This window comes from Rhagoletis zephyria, unplaced genomic scaffold, assembly GCF_001687245.7.
Source record: "Rhagoletis zephyria isolate East Lansing unplaced genomic scaffold, Rhagoletis_zephyria_1.1 Rzeph_scaffold_08394, whole genome shotgun sequence".
In the NCBI taxonomy this organism is placed as follows: Eukaryota; Metazoa; Arthropoda; class Insecta; order Diptera; family Tephritidae; genus Rhagoletis; species Rhagoletis zephyria.
The window spans coordinates 1-11220 of record NW_016165474.1 but is presented as its reverse complement, the minus strand read 5'-3'; the positions used below and the strand labels follow the sequence as shown (position 1 = coordinate 11220).

General features: G+C 36.1%; 1 protein-coding gene across 1 annotated transcript; it reads right to left on the bottom strand.

Annotated features, from left to right (window-relative positions):
• Positions 1 to 946: 946 nt before the first annotated feature.
• LOC108375024 (uncharacterized) lies at positions 947 to 4797 on the bottom strand. Its single transcript, XM_017631094.1, has one exon. It carries the CDS (start codon positions 3375 to 3377, stop codon positions 3060 to 3062), a length of 318 nt encoding a protein of 105 aa, XP_017486583.1. The 5' UTR covers positions 3378 to 4797; the 3' UTR covers positions 947 to 3059.
• Positions 4798 to 11220: the final 6423 nt, after the last annotated feature.

Here is an 11220-nt window from a genome sequence, read left to right as displayed (position 1 = left end):
GCCGTCTGTACATTTAGCAAAAACGAGGCTCTAGAAGAAACCGAGTGGTAGCCGACAAAAATGCGTGACTCTCTCTACACCGCCGTACCTTGGACTGCTTTGTAGGAGCGGAAATCTTGCGTCGCTCAGTCCTTACGTCTGGGATAGGATAAAAGCATCACTAAAAGGAAGTTGATGACACATTTGTAGCTTTAAAAAATGTAAAGTAATTTTCGGTTACCAAATTTAAGCTGGTCAATAAATACAAAATAGAATTACGCTCAGTGTTCAAGAAAATTATCGTCTATCTTTTCTGGGTTCCCGCACAAACGTAGGAACGTCGGAGGCAATGAGAAAGCTGATTATTTTGCACATTTAGAAAAATAATAAGCGGCGGCACCGAAATGCCCTTTTGGAATAATCTAAAGGGAAATGAATCTACAAGCGCGAATTGGTGGTTCGATGTACGGACTTACATGATATCAAGGGAACTCTGGTCCGATTATAACATCACGAAGACTTCGGATCTACTTAATATATTAATGGCAAAACCAAGATGGGGACATAGCTCCTGAGGCCTTGCGAACTTAAGTACGAAACACTAGGATGACACTTAGTACACCACTAGGGTATCTAACAGGAGCTGTATACAATTAGCGCAGTAATAATATGAATCGGCCAGTGCTTTATGACTGCTTAAACGCCAGCGACCTTCAAATATTGAAGGTGTTTTTTTCCTGGAACCAGTATGCAATGAACTTTTTTAACAGATATTTTTCCTGTTTTTGCATCAGGGAATTCATTTCCACGGTAGCAAAAACCAAAAAATCCATTTGAAATATATATTTTTTTAAGTTCATTGAACACAGTTCTTTCCTTTATCTTAAGATCAAGGTAATTTTTCATTTAATCAGACCTTTAAAATGACTCAAAAGTAACATTTTTGATTTTTTATCTTTTTTTACCTGCTTTTATAGTTGTAAAAAACTTTTTAAAATTAAATGCTTTTTTCGATTTTTGTTACAAAGGAAATGTATTTCTTCATTTCATTGTGTACTGGTTTCAGGCCAAAAAAAGGGAAAATATTTTAAACCACCTATTTTTGAAAGGCATTTTAAAGGTCATGGTAATTATTCAACTAAACGAGACTATTTTTCCTGAATTGCCCATCTCAAAAGCTTTAAAAGCTTAAATGCTTTATCGATACTTGAATGGTATCATTTCATCCCTAATGGTAAACATCCGTTCTGAATTGATCGGGACAGTCCTATTTTTTCGCCAATTGTCCTGGTAATTTATTTATTTAATAGAGGACGCAAAAAATGTCATGTATATGAATCAAAAGTTATTGTTTTTAACCCTGGGAACCCAGCACAATAGATAATTTCTGAAACTATAATTTTACACAAAATATGAGGAAAACTGAATAGGTGTTCATGATTATTTAAAATGTTCGAGAGTTTATAAAAATAAACTCTGAAAAGTGTTGATGAATCCATCAGTGATACTGTGTATATAGGGAAAGCAATGGAGCCAATTGCTGGGAAATTTCAAAATTTTGAGTACAGAGGCTACTTATCAGAGGAAACTACGCCACAGAAGACTAATGCTGATTGCATGCCAAGAAAAGCAACGGGGAAAACTACAAAAACAAGTTTAGGTGAGGTTCTTCCTAGAGTGCGGAAGGGAAATGGATCCCTTCAAATTTATCCTAAAATATCAAATGATTTTGAAGCACGAGTTGTGTTACTACTGAGAAATTTAGTTTTTTTAAAAAATGATGTAAATCCTTTTTAGTTCCGTATTCGGCTGCCACAAATATGGTCACCGTGTTTATGGCACATTTCTCAAAATATTAAATATTCACATATTCGTATATTTAAATTTGTTTTTTTTTTTACTCTTTTACAAACAAGACATTTTAGTAATACGCCCAATTTCACTAAACTTAAAGCTATGTACATCGGAACTATTATATTTACCTATGCATGTAACTGAAAGCATTGTACATATATAATATTTGGTAAGTTCAAAGCCAACTTTTTTCCGAAACCATTGAAACATTTTAACAATTTACACTGAAAATACATATAGTTTACAGTTATTTATATACAATCAAAGATATTTTCGGATTCATTTGATAGTAGTTTAAACTTATTTTAATAGTTTTTTTTTCACACCCTCTAGACCATTATGAAAACTTACCTTTCTTTATTAATGTTTTAAATTTATATAAAAAATTTACATACAAAGATGCATAAAAATATGTACCTTCGAGTTTACACACATACATATGTACCCATATACAACCTTGGGTTGATTTTGTTCGTTAACTTAGTAGTAATTTAACATCGGAGTACATACAACTAGCAATAAATTTTGGGTAGGTGGTGGGGAAATAGTGGTTTAGAGAGTCTGGTTTAGCATTCATGGAGTTTGGGAATGAAGTTGGCATGCACAAAGTAAACTTATATATATTATTTAATGCATTTATAAGTGGATGAAATATTTTTATTATACATAAGTTAAGTACTAATAAATGGGATTGGATTAGGTGTGTGATGCGTGTGTATGTTTGCCTTTTAAGTCTCGTACAAATTTTGATTGATTGTCCAAAAGTTTAAATTCATCTGTATTCCATTGTGAGTAAATATGTATGCGGAAGGTTGATATACATACATAAAAACAAAGTAGAGGGCAAGTAATTTTGTGGGGGGCAGGGTTCAATCTAAGTAAGTTAGGTTTGTTGGCCACATGGGAGCTTGAGGGTATGCACTATTTGTAGGTTATATAAAACAACAACACCAACATTCACATTCTCACCTTCAAGATACATACTCTAGAAATAAACTATCGCTTGTTCATACTTATCTCGACTCAAAACTAAGTATCCCCACAAAATAGATTCACTAAACGCCAACAATTTACACTCATTTTCACTAAACTATATAATTCGTTTACCGTTAATAGAGCAGCAAACCCCGTTTATCTATGTGTGGCAGCTTACGTATAACTTGCCACGACACTTTTAAAACTGCTGCAACATCTAATCTCACACTGATATCGAATAATCAGATTTTTCACTCAACAATTTTTGTTGTGATGGTGCAGGCGAGTGTGTTGTTGTCGCGCCGGCTGTTGTTGCTGTGCTGTTGCGGATGTGACTGCGTTTGTGGTTGCCCCTTTTGTGATTGTTGGGGTGGACAGCGCGTATCTTGCTGTTGTTTGTTGTTGTTGTTGGGCTGTTGCAGCTGTGAAGTAGTCGACGACGGTCTCGACCACAATGTCGAGCGCATACCCAACTTGAGTTTCTTTAAAGTGTCCACATCGCACTCCACCTCGGACAACTCAATGCGCTCCGTTTCGATGGGCAACTGATGGAAGCCACTGCTGGGCATTACGGTGCATTCAGCCTGCAACTGCAACGGATGCAGGGTTCGTATGCCGCCAGCTCTGTTGACAGCAGTTTTTTTGTGTGTTTTTTTTATTCGTCGTTTTGTTATATCGTTGTAGTTGTTGTTGTTGTTGTTGTTGGTAAGTGCATGTTAGTTGAAGGAGGAAAATTTTAGGGGATTACATACTATTACATTCGGTCTCATGCAGCAAGCAAAGTTACAAATGTAACCTTCATATATAGGTATGTGTGTGTTTGTGTGAATGTGTGTTTGTTTTATTTAATTTGCTTGTTACCGTTATTTATTAAAAATTACTAATCAAGCTTTAAGTGCTACTACATATGACCTTATAAATTTGTGACATCGTTGTTGTTGCTGTTAATTTCTAAGGCTTGGGGTTAATCTTTTACTTGTACATACGTATGTTTTCTTAATAACGTAAACACTATTGGCGAGTATAAAACCAATGCGCTTAGGTGAGTATGAACGTGAAGTACTAAGTAAGTAGTAATATGACCGTAAAATGGTGAACATGAATTTAAAAATATAGCTTCCCAAGCGGTAATTAAGTAAGATTTATACATAGACCAACTGAAAAACCTCCACACTACCAAAACTAGAAGATTGGCAGAATTCACTTAGGCGCTCAAGCTAACTACTGGATTGGAGTTCGGTATGTCGAAAATTTATACAAAACCATTCATAAGGACAGTCAACGCTTTTTAAAAACTAATTACTTAATTTTTTTGTCATTTAGGTAATTCTGTACGGAAGCTTTACAAAAAAATTCAAAATTATTAATTTTTTAACTTTCAATTTATTTACAAAAGGGCTTAAACCTATCTCAGATGTTCTTAAAGTAAGAAAATAAAAAAACTTCACTTCATAAGTTTAATATTAACAAACCGAAATTTTTATTGAAAGGGAACACATTTTTCATAGTTTTTGAAAAAATACTTAAAAACAAAAATAAACACATTTCTGTCAAGGAAGGGCTCGATGCGTTGTAAAGCACTTATGTATCTGAGTTGGCCTGAAAGCTCGCTGAAAGCTGTTCCTTAAAAAGCGGCGCCGAGGCGAGCGAAGCTGTTTCAAGCTTTCAAATTGTTGTTGCTATCTGGAAGTTCCTATACAGGGATGATTTTCCTAAACTATTATCGCTTCCCTAAAATTTCTAAAGTTAAGCTAAAGGCCAGATTGTCCCCAAACATGCTTAGTTCAAACATTTTCGAGTTTTTGTGGAACGACACTATATCCAACCCGAGGACTGAATATCAACACGCTATTAAAGGTGCCCATAAAACGTGTGGACTTGAGTTTAAGTAGAACTTCGCAGAGATAAAATCCAACTTGATTGACACCGAACAGTGTTTGTTTTACTTAATCGCGGAGAAGAGCTGACTATTACTAAAACCATTTCTCTTTTGAATTTGTATAAAATAAATTAGTAAGTTTCACATTCACACACACACATACACATCATACCGCTTTTTTAAAACCGGAATCCTTTAAAAACAAAAAAAAAACTTATCCCAGTAGTGTCATAGTACTTTAAATCTTACTACTTATAGAACACATTATATAAAGCATGGTCATGTTATTAGGCTTAATCTATCCCATCTTAATGCTTGGTCAATCTGACTGCATATTTTCTTTTCACCCAAAACATACCCCATCACATACAATAAAAGTAAATCTATCTACATCATATCTACTAATCTACCAAACCAAAGACACGCGCGTATTCCCATTTAATACAAGTCCACTTTAAGTTCGACACCCTCCACGCCCTCCAACCCCTCCATCCACTAATCTCATGTTTGGTCTATGGGATCCATATAGGTGCAGGATATTTCACTATCATAGCCCAAACTACTCATCAGGCTACCCCTATCGAGGTCTATACCACCCCCATTGGCCGTATCCTATTTGGGCAGTGTTGTTGCCGAAAAGAATTTCGACGACAAGGGAGCAGTAGATGGATTGAGTATGGTGCCAACACTGTCGCCACTTACATTTGCATTCGCCACCGAGGCGGGCACCGTTTTATGGGGTATGGGTCGGAATTGTGATGATGGCATGCAAGTGACGGGGCCAACAGATGCAATGGGATTATTACAACTACTGTCTAAGAGGTCTGTGGTTGAATCAGGTTGACTGAGTTGAGTTGTGGGATGTGGGGCGCCGAGCAAATTGTGATGTTGTGGATGATGTGCTAATTTGGGTGTTATCAATAGGGGTTGTTGCTGTGATAGTTTATTTTTATTGGAGGTGGCGATGCTACTGCTACAACTACTAATGTTAGTACTATTAAAACTATTTGTGGTTGCATTGGTGGTGACATTGCTTTTTTGTAGTTGTAGTTGTAGTTGATGTTGATGTTTTTGTAGTTGTTGCTGATGTTGTTGTTGTGTTACAGATGGTGACTTCACCAGCGTGGGTATATGGCATTGTATGGAGTCTTGTGATTTGAAAGTGCTTGAAATGGATTTCAGATTGCCACCACCACCACCACCACCACCAGTACCACTACCACCCATACTGCCAACACCACCAACGCCACCACCACCGACACCACCACCACCACCCACACCAGCACTACCACAAACACCGCGTGGTGATAGTATCTTTGTCGAATTATTTGCGGATGTGGTGTTCATGTTGTTGTTTTTGCTACTGTTATGATGGCGCGGTGTTGTATTTGTGGAAAACTGATATTGTTGATGATGGTACCTTGAACGACCGCGACGTGGCAATGATTTTTGTTCGGACATTGGTGAGAGATCTGAGGATGTGCTTGATTGTGCTCCATGGTAGATGATACCTGCAGGGTGGGAGGAAGGAAGAGTCACATTTTTATTTCACACTCATTTCACATATGAAACACTGTTACATATTAAAGTGAGTGCAGATATGTATTGTATAGTTGTATGTGTGTGTGTGATTTGTATGCATTTATATCAGTTTTTGTGATTGGCATATATGTATGTATGTACTTTACTTTCTTTTCTTGTGTACTTGTTTATTCATTCAATACAAATGATTGTTGGCTGAGATTGATTGGTTGATTGGTTTTCATTTGAACTAATTTATATTTATGTGCATACATATGTATGTATGTATGTATGTATGTGAACATATTGAAGGCTGCATACAAATGTACATATGTTTGAATTTTGGTACTGTTGCTTTTGGTAAACATTGTGGCAATGTGATTGCATATAAACTACAAAGTGTGCTTGTAAATGTGTAAAATTAAGTAAGTAGTTGGAAAACAAATACAGAAGCTTTGTAGAGTTTTGTATGATTTGATTTTTGTCTCTTTGATGTCCTGTTTCTATGCTCAATTTTCTATATAGTTGTTGTACGTATTTTGCTATGAGGCCGTTTGCCTGCATTTGGTACTACAGATATGTTTTCGATATGTTGTGATTTAGAAAATGTTGCATTTTTTTAGAGTCTGTGAAGAGAATGCAGAAAATATGAAAATATATTTTTTCGCAAATCAAATAATAGCAAAAGAGTTTTTTGTTACAGTTAAGTGAATTCTAAATTTTCGAAATTACAACACACTTTTTGTGGAAAAGGTACAACATTGGTTCGGGAAGGTACAACTACGAACTGTGATGATCTGTGATGAATAACACTACAAATAAAATCGAAAGTTTCTTAATATTGAACCATGGAAGTGATTGTGGTTTGCAAAAGGAAACTGCTGTGTGTAAGTAAGGAACTGTGATGAACTCGTTTTGTAAAATGAAAAGTATTATTTGCAAATTTTAATTTTAGATTTTGTTTGTTTTGAAAACAGGAAATTTCATTTCGTTTGTTTGCTTTGGAAATATGCGAGATGCGGCAATCAATCCCAGTAGAGCCTTGGGTCACGGCAGAAAAAGAGGGAGCTTCGGTGGAGCCACTTAGACTAACAAAGCCAAATACTAAATAGGTTTACATTTTTTTAATATAAAAAGGAAAATTAAATTAAATTAATTTTTAAGCAAAACACGAAACCGACTTCAATTCTCATATCAAAATTTCAGATTATCGTTAGTTTCTTCATACGACGATCGGATTTAAACCAACTTAATATGGAACCACCTGTCCGGTAGCATCTTTCCTCTAAAAAAAGAATTATTGAAATCGGTAAACGTGGTCCAAAGTTATGCGGCAACATACATAAAATATATATATATATTGCGACGAATTGATAACCTCCTCCTTTTTGTGAAGTCGGTTAAAAATATAATTTAAAAAAGAAGAAATACTTCATGTATTAACTTTTAAAAAATGAAACGCAAAAAATATATGTTTTTTACTTCTTAAAGGGCCGTATGCAGTTCTCAAGAAAACTTACAAGAAATTGTTTCATTATTTCTGTTACTAGGAAAAGTACTTTGCGGTTGCTGTAAGTTTTCTTGAAGAAATAACGATGGTCCTGTACAATAACGACGCAATTCAAAATTCAAAAAACAAAAAGTGTTACTACTTAAGTTGGTGTTGTCTCTAATTTTTGTCCTAATTAATTTCCATCCCTTACTAAGGTAAGCAGTGAGGATTACAAAAGTAAGGAGGAGGCATGAGCCACTTAACAGTAGTAACAGTTTTTATTTTTTGAATTTTGAATTGTGTCGTTATTGCACAGGACCATCGATAAATATACGAGCATTTTTTTCTTAAAAGCTACACACTGATTTAAGAAGTTCTGATAGAGAGAATTTCTTTTCCATTTCTTATTCTCCATTTTTAGTTTTTCTTTAAAATTGCAGACAGCCTTAAAAGAAGATCTAAAAATTTAATGAAAACAATTAAGAAAATAAGATTCAAAAATTTATAAAAAAACACAAAGCTTACAAATAGATCCTAGCGAGCGATAAAAATAGCTTAAGAAAAGCGTTAAGAACCTCACGAAGAAATTAGCAACGTGAAATGCGTGCCGGAGTCAAGTAAGGTACTATCCGGATTTCCAAAGAGTCCCAGGATGCCTACAGGGTTGCGATGGCACGCGGACAAATACGAGGCGGAAAACCTTGGAGCAGCACTTTATGAACTTTAAACATAATAAAAGAAATTCTCTTCCATGAGAAGATAGCCTGACCTATTGGAACTTTAAAGTTATAGTAGATTCTATAGCCAACGGGGTAGCACCAATTTAAATGTAGCAATAAGGGAAGTGAGGTCTGAAAAAATTGCATGTAAGAATTCCACTTGTTCTTACTCTGAACAATATATCCAATAGATGGACAAAGTCCAGATTTGCTTTCATGTTCAAAGTTGGAAATATATCGCATATCAAGCTTAAGTGCTGCAGCCAGATAAATTGATCGTACTTTCAATTAATTATTTAGAGTCTTACAGAGATCTGCATAAGGTAGGCGGTTGCAGATAAGCTTGCAAAAACACTGTACGCTCAAGCCAAAGTTTAGTCCTCGGAAACATGAAACTCTAGCTCGCTTTCAACAACATCATGCGCTCATCAAAAACGTCAGCGCAGACGGATCTGGTCGTCGACCAAATTCCAAGATGCAAGGAAGTACAAGCTTATCTATGATGAGTATCGGCGAGCAGATTCATTAGCGGTTCATCCCAAAAGCTGAAAGCTTACGGATATGGATGAGCCATAAGTGGAAATTTTCTACAAACACTGTGCCATTACATACATATGATTAACGAATACCCGATAGGAAGCCAAACTGAATACTAAACACATTGCGGAAAGCTGCAGAATCCCTTGCAATCGAAACAGCCCAACACTATTATAGTGAGTGTACGTCAGGCGGGTTATTTTTGCTAAGAAACCAAACACCCTTCCACCACAAAAGACGCAAAGAACAACTCTACTTTGGATCAGTGGCGGACTGCAATTACACCCACGAAACCAATGAGCGTGCTGCTAAACGTATTGCCGATAGACGTTATGCGAATACAAAATTGTCCCGGTAAGACCACGAAAGTGATCCAGCTGAAGAAAGAATTTTTGTGGTACTTAGCACCTTCACTTGACGAAAAAATAACCACTCGCCAATAAAAACGTTCGAAAAGTGTTCGAAGTAGAAGTCTCTAGCAGAGAGCAAAGGACCCAGAAAGTTCCGAGAGCGGTTGACTCTATTCGGTTATATAGTAGCGGATCCGTATCGGATAATAAAGTCGTATAGGGCGTGCCTCCGGACAAAAAAAAGTCCATTCGCTTTCCAGTTTATATCTTCGTGTTTCAAGCTATACAGGAAGATGTTGGGTGTTGGAGCCCAAGGAAAGTTAAGGCGGAATTTTAATGCCCTTACCCCTGAGAAATATTCTGTATCGAAAAAAATATACGCTTGTTTTTTTTAAATCATAAAAAATTTAGAGTTCGCTCAAAGCGCTCATAGTTTCCATGAATTTTATATGGGGGAAGGTAAAAACTTTTCGTAGAAATGGTTAAGAATTCTTCAAAATCTATATTTTTCAATCTCTGTTTCTCTTTAGGAGACTACAAGAAATAATAGCCAATTGTTTCTTTAACTATTTTTTAAGGTTAACTATTTTTTTTTGGGTACCCAAAAACCCCCAAAAAATGCAATAGAGGGACCAATAAAAAATCGTTAGTATTAAAAAATGGTAAAATAAAATTTTTGGTATTATTATTGCTTGAAGTCTCCTGAGCAGAAAGAGAGTGTGCTGATTGCAAAATATTGATTTTCAAGGATGGTATATCATTTCTACGAAAAATATTTTTCCCCCATATAAAATGCATGCGTAAATTTTAGCGACCTCTAAATATTTATTGATGTATTGATTTCCAGTTTAATTTTATCACATTCATTTTGGACCACCCTAGTTTTTACGGATATGGGCAATAGCATGCAAACCATTGATATTTTCTATGGCAGCCATGTGCTCTTAAAGTTCCACAATTTGTTCACAAGCAATTCGGAAGACTCTGTTTCTCTTCAAGAGACTTCCCATAACAATACCCAATTGTTAATTTTAGTATTTTTTAATACTAGAGAATTTACATAAATATTTTTTTATTTCAAAAAGAAAATCATGGGTATAATTTGTTCGGTATAGAGCAATCTTAGGGAGTGAGAGGATTCAAATTCCGACTTTACTTTTTTTGAAAAGAGCGCGGGAGATCCTTACGCTAAACAGAGAAGAAATATTCTAGGCGTAGATCTGGTGACAAGTCACATCGCTTTAGAACAGAGGTGGGCAGCCTCAGCAGAGCATTTTTGTAGTGTGCGTGCAATTGATATCACTGTTTGCGTGCGAACAAGTCCCTGTAGGATCTCGGAATAGACTTAGAGCACACCCCAAACTAGACTGCAAGTGATTGTAACTAGTCCAAAGTTTGGTCCAACAACATGTAAAATTCTATTTACATAGCCCTAGGCTCGGACCAATTGTCCGCATTACATTGTACCAGTTTTGTGGGAAAAAAAACAAAAATAAAACTTGCGCCAGCTGCGATTCGAACCGGGATTCTCAGATTTTTTAAGCGGATACTCTCTCTACACGCCAACGCCGCACATGAAAATTCGTTGACTACGTGCCTACATATCAGCAAATCATTAATCATAGCCATTGTCCGCTACTGCATGACATTTTAACCAATTTTAGAACAAAACTCGTACCTTATGCATTACATTCGGACCTTTTTTAGCACAATTCTCCTGTTTTACATTAAATTGCTTTAAATTTTTGGACTATCTTTGGTCTAGATGGACCAATCTTTCCTTCAGGGGTCGTGCAGTTGAATGAAGCTTTCGCTGCCTTCTCAAGCAGAGCGTTCATGTATACGCGACTATGACGTGCAGTCGGCTGCCGGGCAAACGTTGCCCAGCTGAGTTTTTGAAAGACCCGGGTATCT